The sequence below is a fragment of the Physeter macrocephalus genome, chromosome 17 (assembly GCF_002837175.3).
Source record: "Physeter macrocephalus isolate SW-GA chromosome 17, ASM283717v5, whole genome shotgun sequence".
Lineage (NCBI taxonomy): Eukaryota > Metazoa > Chordata > Mammalia > Artiodactyla > Physeteridae > Physeter > Physeter macrocephalus.
In genome coordinates this window covers 54698259-54715195 of record NC_041230.1, presented here as the reverse complement: position 1 = coordinate 54715195, position 16937 = coordinate 54698259, and the positions used below count along the sequence as shown (strand labels likewise).

The 16937-nt window shown below is 60.9% G+C and overlaps 1 protein-coding gene across 1 annotated transcript; it reads left to right on the top strand.

Moving 5' to 3' along the window:
- Positions 1-13662: 13662 nt before the first annotated feature.
- Positions 13663-16406, top strand: LOC102980147 (uncharacterized). Its single transcript, XM_055078925.1, is given in 4 exon segments — positions 13663-13696; positions 14125-14219; positions 14261-14540; positions 14543-16406. Coding segments are annotated over 4 exon segments (831 nt in total). The 3' UTR covers positions 14965-16406.
- The last annotated feature ends 531 nt before the right edge of the window (positions 16407-16937 follow it).

Genomic DNA, 16937 nt, shown 5'->3' with positions numbered 1-16937 from the left:
GGGCCCACGTTTTCACTATGCAGTGGACCCTGTGTGAATGAATGAGCGAGAGAAGAAATTGAGGGCATTGACATGGAGTTACCATTTGACCCGGCGATGTCACTCCCAGAGAAATGAAATGTGCGCACAAAAACCTGTACACGAATGTTCCAGCAGTGTTATTCACAACAGCCCCAGAGTGGAAACGACCTAGGTGTCCATCAACTGATGATGGCTCAGTAAAATGTGGTCCAGGGAATTCCCTGGGGATCCGGCGGTTAGGACTTGGCCCTTTCACTGACAAAGGCCCAGGTTCGATCCCTGGTCCAGAAACTAAGATCCTACAAGCCGTGTGGCGCGGCCAAAAAAAAGATGTGGCTCATCCATACGGTAGAGTACTACTCAGCCGTACAGAAGATTGAACTCTGTCTAAGAAGAGATGCCGTAGTCCAACCGTAAGAGGACACAAGAGGGTGGAAGGGGGCTCTCACCAGAGCCCGGATCCTGGACTTCCAGGTTCGAGAACTGTGAGAAATAAAGGTCTGTAGTTGAAGCCCCCCAGTCTGCGGTATCTGTTATGGTCGTCTGAGCTGACTAATACACTCTATTTACATGGAATATCCAGAAGAGGCAAATCCACAGAGTCAGAAAGTAGGTGAGGGCTTCCCTGGTGCGCCAGCAGTGGTTGAGAGTCCGCCTGCCGATGCAGGGGACGCGGGTCCGTGCCCCGGTCCGGGAAGATCCCACATGCCGCGGAGCGGCTGGGCCCGTGAGCCATGGCCGCTGAGCCTGCATGTCCGGAGCCTGTGCTCCGCAACGGGAGAGGCCACAACAGTGAGGGGCCGGCGTACCGCAAAAAAAAAAAAAAAAAAAAAAGAAAGAAAGTAGGTGAGAGGTTATCAGGGGCTGGGGGAGGTGGGATGGGGAATGACCACCTAAAGGGGACAAAAGTTCTTTTAGGGGTGATGAAAATATTCCAGAGTCAGGCAGTTGTGATGGTTGTACAACTTTGTGAATATACTAAAAACCACTGAATTGTGCACTTTAAAAGGGTAGATTTTGGGGGGTGGGAGGAATTGGGAGATTAGGTTTGACACATATACACTATTGACAGTAGGTATAAAATAGACAACTATCGAGAACATACTGTATAGCAGAGGGAACTCTACTTAATGCGCTGTGGTGACCTAAATGGAAAGGAAATCCAAAAAAGAGGGGATATATGTATATGTATAGCTGATTCATTTTGCTGTACGGTAGAAACTAACACAACATTGTAAAGCAACCATGCTCCAATAAAAATTAATTTAAAAAAGGATAGATTTTATGGCATAGGAATTATACTTCAATAAAGCTATTCTTTTTGAACAAAAAGAAAAGAGCAACTAAGCCTGTGCACCACAACTACTGAGCTTGCGCTCTAGAGCCCGTGAGCCACAACTACCGAGCCCGCGTACTACAACTACTGAAGCCTGCCCTCCTAGAGCCCGTGCTCTGCAACAAGAGAAGCCACCGCAAGGAGAAGCCCGCGCACGGCGACGAAGAGTAGCCCCCGCTCGCCGCAACTAGAGAAAGCCCGTGCGCGGCAACGAAGACCCAACGCAGCCAAAAGTCGATCAATCGATAAATGAAAATTAAAAAATAAAAGGAAAGAAATGAAGGGAGATGGTAGAGGAGAGGAGGAGGGTGGGAGCTGAGAGGCGGCGGGGGAGGCTTGGGGGAGGGGACTCCTCATAGGTGAATCTCTGAGTGTCCTCCCGTTTCTCCCTCCCCTCGCCTCTGGATCCAGCCCCATCACCACCTGCCAGGGTTCAGGCCACAGCTCCAGCTCCTGCCCCCGTTTCCCACTCCGTCACTGCCCCAGCCCTACCCTCTCCCGGCACTCAGAGCCACATGTCTAAATCTCAGATTGGTTCCTATCTCATCACTCCGGCCTGAGACCCCTCCAGCAGCTCCCCCCTGCCTCCAGATAAAACCCACCCCTGAGCGCGCTGCCCCCACTCTGTACCCCCGGGCCCATGCCGGCCCCCCCGCCCCCCGCCCCCGGCCTGGGGTTACTAACCACAGTGTTTTCAACATCTGGAGAGTGAGTGTGTGTGTGTGTGTGTGTGTGTGTGTGTGTGTGTGTGTGTATGGGGCGGGGGCAGGGAGGTGCCTTTAGAAAGACAGAAAACGGCCAAGGTGGGATTAGAACCCAGGTCTCTCTGAATCTAAATCCTCCACCTTGAGCCACTGAGTCCCAGGTGTAAGGATGCAAGCAGTGCTCTCTAGGCCTCAGTGTTCCGGCTCTGCGAAGTGGGGCTATTCACCCCTGCTGCCTCCCTCTCAGGAGGGAAGGAAGAGACAGGAGGTGACAGGCACAGACCTCTGTCCATGTGTGGACTCACAGCAGGCCTGGTGCCCAGCAATCCCGCGGAATCCTGGGAGGCAGCCCCACCATTCTCTCCGCTTTATAGTCAGGGAAACAGAAACTGTAACATCTAAGAGCTGGGATTTCACCCCAGGCAGTCGGGCCACAAAACCCAGGCGACCCAGTGAATGAGGCTGTCTCCAGATTAAGGTACTCTGGCTGTGGCTGTTACGTAAGAGAAACGTAAACATCTGTTTCATCCAGCCCTGGTCATTTGGGGTCACTGTCACCGGCAGCCACTGGGACATTAACTGGCACATCCCCCCACGTTCTGTGGGACAATAGGTGTGGTCCCATCAGGCAAGGGCCTTTGGGTCAGTCGAGCCAATGGGCCTGCATTAACATTACTTATCGTATAAAATAGCTGCGGCCATGGGCTGTGACATCTGCGTGGGCCGTAATCGTGGGACGCTGGATGGGAACTTAACGGTGTGGCAATGTGCATTGGGCCACGACCACCTTGGGAAACAGCGTGGCATTGGTGAGAGCAGTGCCTGAGATCAGCAGCTCCACCCTAGACAGCGGGCTCCCTGGATCACCCACAGCAGCAGCACCTGGGGGTCTGTTAGGAATGCACATTCCCAGGCCCCGCCCCACTCCTGCTGCTTGAGAATCTCTGGCTGTGGGCCAGCGGCCTGCAGGTTAATAGGCCCCGGGAAAGAGTAAGAACCACTGGCCTGGGACTCTCTGGCCCATCCCAGCAAGGACGTTCATAGGTCTCTTCGTAATAACCGAAAGAACAAGGGCAAAAACCAGAAATGGCCCAAATGTTTACAGGTGATTGTAATATCACACAATACTTACAAGAGTGTAATTGTTTAGCATTGTAACATATGGATCTCAAGCTTCTGTGTATAAATCTATACATAAATCTATACAGGGGTGAAGCGAAGCTGCTTCCGAGGTGGGAGGGGGCGCTGGGCGCCCTGCTGAGGAGCCATGGGGCCATGGGAGGCTCCTAAGCAAGGCAGTGACAAGAAGGGCGCGGCAGGTGGTTACTTTAAAACCTCCGTCTGACAGCCCTTGCGTCTGGATCACCCGGGGGTCTGCCGGGTTTCCTCTGCTTTTCAGCGATCTGGCCCTTTTTCCTTGCACGACTTGTATTTTCCATTTGCTGTGGGACATTGTGGATGAATTATCTACTCCCAAAGAAGGCGAGGCTTTATGCTTCCCAGCAGGTGGTTTCAGCAGATCACTGGGCCCTGTTAAGATTTGCTTCTAGGCGTCACCAGGGCTGGTCCGTGCTCCCGGGGAGGGGGCCTTCTATGCCCACCTCCCCGTCTGCAGGCTCCATCTGCAAACTCTCTCTCTCAGTGCAACACACTGCTGGCTCCGTGCCACGGACCTCCCCTCCCAGGTGCTTTCCGCTGGTTTTCCCCAGGGTGGGAGCTTCCCCTCCAGCCCCAGCCGGTGTGTCCCGCCTCCTCAGCTCAGCAAGGCTGTGCCTGCCGCTTTCTGTGCCCCGACGCCAGGGTGGGTGCAGGGCTCACGTTGCCCTCTGCCTTCGCTCAGGGCTCATCCCCTCGACCCCGCCCCAAATGCCTCAACGTATGCGTGTGTGTCTTTATGAGTTTGTCCAGGGGCGGGGGAGAGCCCCGCACAAGGGCTTCTGTCTGAAAGCCACATTTGCGAAAATGAATCTGCTGGACGGATCCACCGGGAGGAGGGAACCAGGAGTTCTCGCCTCTCCAAGCGACCGGATGCCAGCCAGCCTCCGCGCTGCCTCGGGCTGTCACCAGAGGGCGCTCCAGTCCAGGCATTTGGGGTCCCATGCTGGGAGGGCCTCAGGCTCCTGGACGTTCAAAGGCTGTCCGTCCCCTGCACTAGCTCCCGGTCACGTGGTGAGGGGCACAGGCGGGCGCAGGCCATGTGCGGGGCCTGACACGCGCACATGTGCACTCTCCCCCATCTTCATCCAGAGACCCCACTCACATCGCAGCCCCTACGCAGACGCAGTGAGAGGGCTCCACTCTCAGGAAAGGATGGGCTCCACCGTCAGGGGTGCTGACCCCCGTGGGGCCCCTGGTCCCTCCAGGCTCCATCCGGGCCTCATGGGGTTCCCGGCACTGACCCCACCTGGCTTCCTTCCCTCCCTGGAGACATCCAGGGGCGACCCTGAAACCCAGCCAACGGGTGGCTGCCTGCCCCTGTCTCATGAGGTTCACAGGCCCCGGGGAGGTTGGGGCAAAGGGCTCCTGGGACCTCCTCGCCTGAAACTGTGTTGTTTCTGTGGCCCCAGGGCCCCTCGCACGGCAGGGCCTGGGCAGGCTGGTTCTGGTGAATGAATGAATGAATGAATGAATGATTTTTTTTTTTTGGCCTCGCTGCATGGGTTGTGGTATCTTAGTTCCCCCACCAGGGGTCGAACTGAGGCTCTCAGCAGTGAAAGCGCGGCGTCTTAACCGCTGGGCCGCCAGGGAGGTCCTGATGAGTGAATACTGAGCTAAGGGATGAGGGTCAGCTCAGTTCCCACCTCGAGGCCTTTATCGAGGACCCTGGGTTCCCTCCCACGGTGGACAACCCGGGTCCGGCAGTTTCACACCCCAACACCCTCCTCCACTTTGGCCACCAACGGAGCCCACGTGAACCCACAGGCCATGCTGTGGTCCAGCCGGCAGCTTCCTATGCTGAAGACAAGTAGACCGTGGTGGCCGGGCTCCAGGACGGCCCCAAGGGATCCTGCCTGCCTGCCTGCCTGCCTGCCTGCGGGGACTGAGCTCCCCAGCAGCCCCTCAATCTGGCTGGGCCTTCGCGACGCGGGGGACGGGGTGCTGAGCTGCCGTGTAGAGAGCCCGGTTGTCTGCCGCTCTGGCTGCAGGGAGAGGCAGAGGCCCCGTGCAGCCGGCCCATCCTCCCTGTGGGCACCAGCCAGGCAGCCGGACACCATTCCAGCCGTCATCACATGCACAAGAGCCGCCGACAGAAAGGCAGGATAACGAGGAGGCCGTAGTGTCAGTCCTGCGCTGGGGGTGGCCAGGCACCCGGCACCAGAGGACCAAGGCGGCAGGGGCAGTGCCACGGCGGGAAGCAGGCTCCGCACCCACAGGTGCCCAGCCTCTGTGTGAGCTTGCTGCCTGAGGGTGACCTTTCCCGTTTCAAGCACCAGCCTGCCTAGTCTCTTGACGCCTACAGCCTTCTGTCTCTGCCTCCGTCTTCTTTTACACAGACATCACCTCACTCTCCAGGAGCACCTCCCACCCCACCCCTTCCTCACCTGGCCTGGAGCCACCCACTCCTCTCTGCCCAGATTCCAGCAGGACCCATGGCCAAATACCCAGGCGTGCTGCTCAAATATTCATTAATAACCTGACAGTGTGGCCACCAACCAGCCAGAAGGGCCTCCGACGTAGGACCAGACATTTACGCTTTGGATCCTGAGCTGTGGAGACGTCTAGATGGTTCCAGGGAGTAGCAGGGCGGCAGAGTGGAGGGCCTTGGGACCAAATACAGGAAGGATCCCATGAGACAGGCAGCCTTTCAGTGGGACATTTCATTTCCTTTTCTTTCTTTTTACAATATATTTTAAAAATATTTATTTATTTGTTTGGTTGCACCTGGTCTTAGTTGCGGCAGGCTTGCTCCCTAGTTGCAGCTCACTGGCTCCTTAGTTGCGGCATGTGAACTCTTAGTTGTGGCATGCGTGTGGGATCTAGTTCCCTGACCAGGGATCGAACCCAGGCCCCCTGCATTGGTAGCTCAGAGTCTTATCCACTGCACCAGCAGGGAAGTCCCTCCTCTCTTTTCCTAACTACAGAATCAACCCACATTTATCGATGCAGACAGAGAAACAAGGTGACCCAGGGGCTGGGTGTCCCTTTTCTCCAGACATTTCTGGAGCCTATTGCCGAGGACACCAACTTTGTAGAAGGAGAGATTTGGGTTCAGATACCAGCTTTACCATTGACTAGCTCTGTGGCTTTGAGCTAACCAACTTGCGTCTGTGAGGCTCTGCTTTCTCTTCTGAAAAACGGCGACAATAACAGTTGCCACCACGAGGGGATAGTTGTGATGGCCACACAAGATGCCCAGGGCCGGGCCCCATGCCTGGCACATGCCAAGCTCCTGGAGGATGGCTGCTATTAGACACGAATACGTTTTGCAAACAGGTGAGAGCGCTCACCTACTATTTGCAGCCCGCCCATTAACTCAACGGATCGCGTGCCAATCAGTTTTTCTCAACCACATCTGTGTTAACTGCCAGACATCCAGCTGTGAGGACTGTGAGGACACAGCATCAAGTCCTTACCACTCAGAGTGGACATCTAAGTTGTCAGCGAGTTGTCTTACTGTGAACAAGAGCTATGTAACTGCATCATACCTGGGAGAAGCCAGCGAGGGCTTCTGTGGTGCTCGGGCAGGGTGTTGCTGGCTGCAGGACTCCAGGGGCACCCGGAGGGTGTTGACGCGGGAAAGTCTGCGGGCTGTGGTCTGTCCACAGGTGAGCTAGTGAGAACTCAGGGCGGGTGAGGCACTCTATACATAGGTGCTGGGCGGCGATGCCTCCGCCCCTTTGGCACCTTTTTCCTGTCCGAGAGAGAGAAGGAGGAGCCCCGCGCCCAAGAGCAAGGCGAGCGCTGTAGAGCGAGGGCCAAATGAGAGGCTTAAGAGAGAGTCTAGTCCCGCCTGGTGATTTCAGCACCAGCCAGGAGGACAGCAGTCGAGAGCTGTCCTGGGAGTGGAATTCCCAGGGGAGGGCCATCCTGGAGGAGAGGGGAGAGGTGCAGGACGTGGGTTAGGGGTGGCAGGGAGAGCCAGGGAGATCCCCTGACCACCGGGTACTGCGGAGCCCTCCGTGTGGCCCTCCCAGTGTTCCAGGCAGCCCCAGTGGGAAGCTGGGCTGCCATGTTTGGGACGGTGGGACCACAGCCTGCCAGGCATGCTGTCTCTTCTGCCACCCTTTCTCCTCCCCAGCAGCCCTCCCCCCCCCCCACTCATCTCTGTGCCCAGTCAGGTCCTGGGAATCACATCTTAGGGACCAAGCAGATGAAAATGCACTCAGGCAGGATTCACGTACAGGAGCGCTCACAACAGTGGCGTCGGATTCCCCCAAACTGGAAACAACCCAGAAGTCCGCTGAGAGTCCATCCTGCGTGGACATACTGCAACCCAGCCCTACGGCGGAGAATCACACAGCAGGGGGAACGGATGAGCTGGTTACACACAGCCAGGTGGGTCCCCACCCGCCGGTGTCGGCGGAATAAGCAGGACACAGTTGCAGTGGCTCTGGTTATAGAAAGCTCCGAGGCGGGCACAACAGAAGACAGAGATGCGACGCCCCCGGGGTGGGCGCGGGCGATGCCACCCACGTGCTCGCTTTATTCATTCAGCCGTTGTTGCATGTTTCGCGCACCTTTCTCTGAGCATATTATGTTCCAAAATCAAAACGTAAAGAAACAAGAGAAGACGCTAGGTGTCGCTGGTCTTTCTGGGAGACATGCATTCAAGGGCGCTTCGCCTGGACGCTCGATTTGGTGGCCAGGGATCCGCACGCTGCCCAGGTCCCTCCAGCCTGAGGCATCCGGGCCTGGCACTGGAATCTGCACTGTAAATGCCTTGGCAGAGCCAGGCCGCTGGCCATCGGGGTTGCCAGCTGGGATTCCTGCTTTCTGAGCCAGCTGAGGGGCCCCTTCGGGCTCTGTTCCCCAAGGCTGGCCAAGAGAAGGTGAGCCAGCCGTGGGGTGCACAGCGGCAGTCCCAGCCCAGCGGGAAGGGTGGGGCACCCCTGCTCCCTGGAGCCCCCAGGCCAGGGCCCCAGTCCCGCTCCTCCACCTGAACCGTTCACACCCCTGCCCGGGCCTCAGTCTCCCAGCCAGTACGGCGCTCAGCTCAGTGTCCCCTCCTCTCCAGATCACAGTGGAAGGCCCTGGGGGGTGGTCCCCACACCAGACTCACCTTCAGAGTCCAGACATCTGAGCCCCCCGCCCCCCGCCCCAGTAATCCCAGCCTCCCGGGTAAGGGGACCAGTCCACGCCCTCCCCGCCTCCTCCCTGGGTCTCCGCCTCTTCCTGTCAGGCTCTAGGGGCCCAGTGGGCTAGCGGGGTCCTTCCCAGCCCGGCGAACCCGTGGCCTGGGGAAGGCAGGGGGCTGGCTTGGGCTGTCTTCTCACAGGCGTCCCTGCGGGGGAAGCTGCATCGGCTGCCTTCGGCCCCGCAAGGGTGGCAGGTGGCGGGGGCGGGGAGAAGTGGGCGGGGGCGCGTGCGTGTGAGCACGCAGCACGTCTGTGGGCGGCACTGCGGCCTGCAGAACCGGAAGCCGTGCTGTGGGATCGGCTCTCCTCTCCCTGTGTCCCCCTCTGGCGGGAGGAAGGTGCTGAGGCTCTTCGCTGCGTAAGTTCTCAGCTGGCAGACGGTGGTCCCGGCTGCCCGCCTGGTGGAAGGCTTTGTTCAGACGGGCTCGCGTGCAGGCAGGAGGAGGATGGAGGTGAGGAGGGGGGGGGGCCCGAGACACCGAGGCGGCAGGGACCGCCGGGTGAGCGCCGGGCCGCAGGGGCCCTTGCACACGGGGGTGGGAGGCTGCTGGGAGAGCTCTGGGTCTGTCCTGACCCCGGGCCGCCGGCTGGAGGGAAGTGGAGCCTTTGGGGTCGCGGCGGCTGCCGTGACCCTGGGGCCATCGTCTCCTCCAGCGAAACGGGAGAGAGGCTCTTTTCCAGGAGAGCGAGGGGCCTCAGGCCGCGTGGATCCGTGTGTGAGAGTGTCTGCAGACGCCCGTGGGCACAGGTGTGTGGCGTGTGTTCTGCCTGCTTGTGCACCCGAGTGTGTGAGCGTGGACGGCGCATTTGTGTACTTGTGTGTGCTTCTGGGTCCCTGTGTTGTGGGTACAGGTGTGTGTGGGGGGTGAGTTAAGTGTGTGCATGAAGTGGGTGCCTGTGTGTGTGTGTGTGTCGTTGTGTGTGGCGGGTGTGCTGTGCAGGGGCGGTTTGGTTCACGTGTGTTGTGTGTGTCTGTGCTTGTGTGTCTGCATTTGTGCGTGTTGCTGTGCACAGGGGAGCTGGGCTGTGTGGGCAGCATGTGTATGCACGTGCGTGAACACCACGTGACTGTTGCATGCGTGTGCGGTGCAGGTGTGCTGTGGGTGTGTTGTGTGTGTGTTGCGTGTGTGCGCAGGCGTGTGGTCAGCGTTCTGGGGCCACCGGCTCTCTCCCAGCCCTGCCCTAACTCTGCACCCTGGGCCCTGGCCCGTGGCCCACAGTGGAGGCCGCCCTGTGAAGCTCTGGCGGTGTCAGCCTTAGATCCTCTGCTCGCCTGTCCAACAGGGAGGCGGGGCTGCCAGGGGCGAGGCTGTGCTCTGAGGGAGCTGGCACGCGGCCCTGCTGGCCGGTGACACCTACGGGCTTAAAGGGTGGAGGTGGGTGCTGCGTGGTGTGCGTGCGTAGGTGTGCTGTGTACCGTGTGGCATCGGTGTTGTGTGTGCCCTGGGCCTTCATCCGTTTGCCCGAGTCCCAGCCGTGACTTCACTCCTTGATGAGCTCACGATACAAACCCTTTTGCCATCACTCCAGGAGCTGAGAAGGGAGAGAGGGGCGCCTATGAACCTCGATGGGTGGAGGGGGGCTGGCTGACCCTGGCGTTTCCAGAGCAAGAGGGAGCAGAGCCCGCGAAGCCGCGGCTGGGGCCCTGCGGACGCCCCGGGCGCTCCCGTCTCATCCACTCCGCACAGCCCACCCGGGATTGAGCTAGGATCCCCTGAAGGATGGGGAGACTGAGGCCCAGGTGATTAAAGCCTCAGTTTTAACATTAGTAACGGACACGCGACAGGTGCCAGGCTCCGGGCCCAGAAATTTCCGTGCCTCGCCGTTTTGTGGGACTCTCACCGTGTCCCTGAGAAGCAGGTGTCTTGACTCCCCCAGTTTCACAGACGAGCTGGCTGGGGCTTGGACATGCTGTGTGGCTTCCCAGTGACAGGGGGCAGCTGGCCGCTGAGCGCTCAGGAGGTGCTGGGCTGGGGCTCGACGTGCATCCTCCCGGGTTTAACCTCCGCTCGGTCTCACATCTTAGGTGTGACGGTTGTCTGCATTTACGTACCAGGGGACTGAGGCTGGCAGAGCAAGTGGCTCAGTGACTGTATTTACGGCGGAGGCCAGAAGGAGCATCCCGTTCGACCCCTCGCCTGGCCGAGCAGTCACGTCACGAGCGCCGGGTCCCCGCGTGTCCCTGGGGCCGGGCTCTCTGGGGAGGCAGGTGTTCATCCAGCGGCGTGAGGCCCGGCCGCTGCCGTGGACGCCTCCCAGAGTCCCCTCCCCCTCCAGCGCCTGCGCAGCCACCGTGGAAGACGGGAGCGGGCCGGGCAGCCCCCGCCCCGTGTCCCTGGTTCCCAGTGATGTCGTCCCCAGCCCTGAGTACGAGATGGTCTCGGTCTTCCTGGGGCTCCTCGTGTGCGTGGCGGGCATGTGGGCAGCGCCACGGTGGCCCTGGTGGTGCTGAGCACACGGGACACGCCCACGCCCACCAGCTGCTACCTGGTCAGCCTGGCCCGGGCAGACCGTACTGTGCTGGTGGCTGCCCGGCTGCCCGACGTCTCCAAAAGCTTGGCTGGGCAGTGGGCCTGCGGCCACGCCGGCTGCCTGGGCATCCCCTACTTGCAGTATCTGGGCATCCACGCCTCCTCCTGCTCCATCCTGGCGTTCACCGTGGACAGGGAGGTACACCCAACCCCTCCTGCAGGCCAGGACTTCCTGGCCACGATCCTTGGTAAACTGAGTCTGCTCCCCGTTTATGGAGGGGGCGCCGTGTGGGACCCTGGAGGAACCCGGCAAGGGCGGGGGCAGGCGCCGGCAAGCGGGCTTCTCATCTCACCTCTGCTACTGAGCTGCTGCGGGGCGCCAAGGCAACCCCGCGCTTCTCTGGGCTCGGTGTCCCCACCGGGAACGTGGGCACCCTGGGGCCGGACAGCCTCTTGGGCCTCTTCCAGCTATGAAACTAACACCTGAGAGGCCATCTAGCCTCTAAGCGTTTGGACGCTGAAACCCGCTGACCGGGTCAAGCCCAGCTCTGCCTCTTCCCAGCTGCGTGGCCGTCAGCACATCGGCCCAGAGGGTTAGGATGTCTCGTCCGGGGCTATACAGGACGGGGACATAACCGAGGCCTTCTGACATCCATACGCTGGCCCGGTCCTGGTTCTCCCCCGCTGTGCCCATCTAGGGTCGCAATGTCCTTGACCCCTCGGCCTGTGACCTTTGGCGGTGGACAGTAGAAAACCCACCCTGGGGTTTGCACAAAGGTCAAGGTCTTCGCAAGGGCACTCTGAACCTGCCCTCCCCTCAAGACTGGCACCTTTGCTCGGCCAGTCCCCGAGGCTGCCTCAACACGGCCTCCCAGGTCCCCTCCGAAAGGGCCAGTTCCACCATCGCGCCCACATTCGGTTCCCCATCGGGGAATCTGATTAGCTGAGTGGCCACCCTCCATGGCCCAATCCCAGGGGTCGGCAGGTGGGTCACGTGACCGCCCTGTGGCCTGCAGGTACCTCGCCATCTGACACCCGATGCGGGCACAGGCCGTGTGCGTCGTGGCCGGCGTCTGGGGGCCCACGTCCGGCTACTGCCTGCTCTGGTTCTTCCTGGCGGACTTGGATGCTGGCGGCCACCGGGGGCCGCAGCCTGTACCTGCCCATCTGCCTGCTGGACTTCACCGTCTTCTTCGTTACGCCCTGCTGGAGGCCACCGTTCTCTACAGTCTCACAGGGAGGGTCTTGATCCAGAGCTCCCCGGCCCACCTGCCACAGCTCGGGGACCAGCTTGGGGGCCAGCATGGGGGTGGTGAGGACCGGCCAGAGCCTGGAACCCAGGGGAGGCAGCCCCGTGGGCCAGGCGGGGGCACAGCGGGCAGCTGCCCCGGGGCCAGAGGCTTCCCTTCTTGCAGGAAGCAGGTGGGCGGGGGTGGCCGGTGGGGAGCAGGGGCGGGCGGGGTCGGTTTGCCGAGAGGCAGGGAGATGCGGCAGAGGCGTGAATGGACAGAGAGGGGGTGCCGGCTCCACGTTCGTCCACCCACTCAGCAGGTGTCCCCTGGGCACCGGCTGTGTGCCTGGCCAGTTTCTAGGTGCGGGGGCACAGGGGAGAACAGAACAAGATGAACATCCTGCCCCCGGGGCTCACGGCAGGACAAGTAAACATGGACCCTGTCAGAGGAAGAAATGGAGCCCAGAGGAGTGGGAGTTCAGGGAAAAGTTCGGGAAGACCTTGCTGAGGTGAAGACTGAATAAAGATCTGAGGTGACCAAGCAGACACCCAGGACGTGGTCCAGGCGGCGGGGGAGGGGGCAGGGGGAGGGCCTGGTGCACCGAGGGTCAGCAAGGATCGGGGAGCGGGGTGGGCGCCCCGGGGGCCCAGGAAGCACTTGGCTCTGACTGGAGGGAGCAGGGGGTCTGAGCGGAGGGGCCGCTCCCCCTCCAGTTTCAGGGGGATCCCCATACGTTTGGAGCCCCAGACAGGTGTGCACAGGTGCCACGTGTAACCACGACGGGCACTCGGAGAGGCTGAGGCAGGGGGAAGGCTGAGCAGAGAGGGCCCTGTGGATGAGCAGCAGAGATATGAGTGGGGGGGGAGAGACAGGGAGGGAGACAGAGAGACAGAGAGACAGTGAGAGGGAGAGATGGAGAGACAGAGGGACAGAGACAGAGAGAGAAGGAGAGACAGAGGCAGAGAGAGAGATGGAGAGACAGACGGAGAGCCAGAAGCACAGAGCGGCCAAGGCCTGCTGGCACTCGGGGTGTAGCATGGCCCCAGCACAAAGCTATGGACACAGAGATGTCAAACTTCCTGGGGCAAAAGAGTGATGACTTCCTGGGGACCCCTCTCCCCGCTACCCCTCCACAGACCCGGGAAGGACACTGCTATCCTCCTGATGCCACAAGCGGAAGAGGGAGGCTCAGAGAGGTTAAGTGGGCTGCCCAAGGTCACACAGCTGACGCCTGCCGGCTCCAGCACCCATGCTCCCACCCACACAGCGCCCCCTGCATCCTGAAGGCGGCAGCAGGGAGGGCCCAAGACTAGAGCAGATGACAGGCCCCCCTGAGACCTCCCCTCAGTTCTGGGGCCCACAGGAAGCTCCTTGCATGGGTCAGTGGAGGCTGCCCTCCGAGGTGGCCAGGACACGGGCCCCTTCCCCTGCCACTGACCCTCCTCCCTCGCAGAGGAGCCGGGACCCTGGGCTGGCAGCTGGAAGTTAGGTGGAAGAGCCCAGAGTATCCCTGTCCTCAGCCCCCCTCCTGACAGGATTGTCTTCTGGGCCTGGCGACTCACTCCTGGGCTGAAAGAACAGATTGGGGTGTAGAATGGGGATATGACCGTGGCTGGCTGGGCCACTCAGGACACTGGTGAGCACAGGCGGGCTGCAGGAGAAGCTGGTTCATGGTGCATGTGCTGTGTCATCCTTCACTCTGAGCCTCTGCTTCCTCTTCCTTTTTTTTTTGGTCTGCGTGGCTTGCGGGATCTTAGTTCCCAGACCAGGGATTGAACCTGGGTCCTGGCAGTGAAAGTGCCGAGTCCTAACCACTGGACCACCAGGGAATTCCCTGCTTCCTCGTCCTTCATGTGGAGATGATAACAGAACCACTGGGAGGGCCCGGTGCAGCGAACGTAACCCAGGTGCCAGCAGCCACGGTGTCCACCTGGGGCCTTCCTATGTCATCCCGGGCCCGAGGCCCCGCTCCAGGCGTCCGGTCTTTACTTGCTGGGCGTCTGAGAGGCCTGGGGGATAGGGTGCGCCAGGGGGCTCAGGGCAGTGAGCATGTACCTCCTGAAGTGGGGCTGTTTCATGAGCCTATCAACCAGCACAGCTCCGAGTGCCGGCCCTGGGCTCCTGCACAGGAAACGTTTAGCACAGAGCCATACGCAGTGGTAGGTCAAGTGATTATTGTAGTAACGCTCTCATCACTTAGCATACACGCCCGAGGCAGGAGCCACGTTACTCGGTCACGCGGTGTGCCGGTGCCAGGGCCTTCCCACCGCTGGCCTCCCGCCCGCACGTCACCACGATGCTGGTGGCAGTCGTGCCACTCTTTGCCGTCCTGTGGATGCCCTACCGCACGCTGGAGCTGCTCAACTCCTTTGTGGCCCAGCCTTTCCCGGACCCCTGGGGGCTGCTCTTCTGCCGCACCTGCGTCTACACAAACAGCGCCATCAACCCCATCCTCTGCAGCCTCACGTCCCCGAAGTTCCAGCTGCCTTCCAGCGGCTGTGCGGGGGTGGGGTGGAGGAGCCACAGAGGCGCACGGCTGGCCTCAGCTCCACCAGCTACAGCGTGGACCCCAGAAGACGCAGACCCGCGGGAGTGAGCCCACGGGCCCTCAGGCAGCTGGACCCCCACTCCAGCAGCAGGGGCCTGGTTTCAGCACCATCTGAGGGCTGCCCTCTCCCTGCCCAGCCCCTCTCGCCTCCCTCGGTTTGCTCCTGTGCTGGGTCCTATCTGCTGGTGGCTGGCAGGGCCAGGAGAAGGGAGACACCCCTTTGCCAACAGCTCTTCTGGGTCCCTGGTGCCTTCCCTCCCCACGAACGAGGACTGGTCACGTGTCCTAGTTCTGGTCCGGCGGTTGGGCTCCATTTGGGTAGCGCTCTCCCCTCCTCTGGAAGTGGGGGAGGTTAGGAGCAGGAAGAAGCTGGGAGGGTCCCAGCCTTCACTGGTGTAAATTAGGACCCTCCATCTGTTATTACTCATTCGTTTAAGCACTCTGTTTTCCAGGGGACAAGTCCTGATGGGTGTTACAGGAATGCATTTCCAGTCTCTGGTGACAGCCTGTGTCAGTCCGGCTGTGGGCAGAGCCCGTGTGCGACGTTTTCCAAGCGGGACGGTGCCACCTGGTACCACATAGAAAGGGTACCCGGCTCTACCGCTGACACCCAGAGACACCGCTGGCAGACTCGCCACTCACGTGTGCTGAGGCTGGCCGGTACCCGGGCCTCCAGCGTCCTCCCCTTTGAGCTCTGTCCCTGGACCACAAGCCCTGAGTGGTGCGGCCACGGGTCATAAACAGAGCAGAGCGCTGTGTTTCCTCGGGCCCCTCAGCCAGACACAGGAAGCCTTCCTGAACCCCCTCGCCCGAAGTGTTCAAGCTCTGCTCTCGTGGGCCCCGCTTTGCTGACCACTGCCCTCTACACCCAGCACCGGAGGGGGAGTGAAGGGGGTGGGACGGCCAGGCCCCAGGCTTCTTCCTCTCGGACTCCATCTCTTTTCTGGGTGCAACACTGCAGCTAAAGGCATTGACGATTCAGGCGTCAGGTGGCAAAAGAAGCCCTCCACGGGGGAGCCAGATGTGTTTCTGGGCCAGCTGGTGCGTGGGACTGTTGCCTGGCCCGGCTCTCAGAACCGCAGGCCTGTTTCTTCCCGCCGCTTCCCAGGCGAGACTGTATGGAAAGTGCTTTCAAAATCGCGGGCGGGGACACATATCAGCGGTTGTCACCTCTGCTGTGACTCCAAGCGCCAGCGGAGGCTGGGCCGAGGGCCACATGCGAGCGGCCAGAACCCCCAGGTCAAGGGCCCGGCGGGCGGCCGGCTATGCGTTGAGCCGTCCCGGCCCCAGGGGAGGACGCGGCCGGTTTACAGGGGCCGTATGGTGTCGGCCAAGCGGGACGAACTGATGCCCGGCCTTCCATTGGTGCTCGCGGCTGTCCATCCTGCTGATCCACCAATGAGGGGAGAGCGTGGGTGTGAATGGGTGTGGCCGTGGTCACGTGACAGCCGCAGACAGCGGACCCCGCTGGCCCAGCTGGCCCCTTGCCAGCCGCCTGTCCACGCAGGACCCTCCTCCTGGTGGTCCTTACTGATGGTCAGGGGCTCCGGGCCAGCCCGCTACAAGCAGCTCTTCTAACCCAGCAATGACCCTGTCAAGGGGACCTCCAGTTCTCCCGGTTTTACTGATGAGGAAACTGAGGCCGGGAGACCTTCAGGCGGTCGCCTGTCCCCGGTGGGTGAGACGCGGAGCTCCTGACCGCAAAGCCGTTAGGCCGAAGGCACAGGACCCTGACCCCATCCCCATTCTCTCCGAAATTATTTTCCTCTTGGGCCCCTGTGATGCTCATTAAAGCAGATTTTCCGTGGACCCGTGTTTGGGAGGAGGTCTGTGTGTCCGGAGGTCGCCCAAATGTGACTTCCAGGATGGAAGGAGGTGTGAATGAGGAGTTACTTCGGTCAGGGAGGAAGGGAGTCCTGCAAGCTGGGGCCGTGGTGGGGCTCTGTCCCCAGAGAGAGCCGAGGGACAGATGGGGGACGATGAGAAGATGGGGCCTCACTGGAGGGAGGGCGCCCTCACCTTGACCTTGTGGCTGAGCTCAAGGGATGGAGGCTGCCTGGGTGTGAGCATCTCCTGTGGCCACTGAGGGTGTGCGGGGCCCAGGTCTGGGCACTGGCGTTAAGAGGCCAGCCCCCGGGCTTCCCTGGTGGCGCAGTGATTGAGAGTCCGCCTGCCGATGCAGGGGACGCGGGTTCGTGCCCCGATCCGGGAAGATCCCACGTGCCGCGAAGCGGCTGGGCCCGTGAGCCACGGCCACTGAGCCTGCGCGTCCGGAGCCTGTGCTCCGCAACGGGAGAGGCCACAGCAGTGAGAGGCCCGCGTACCGCAA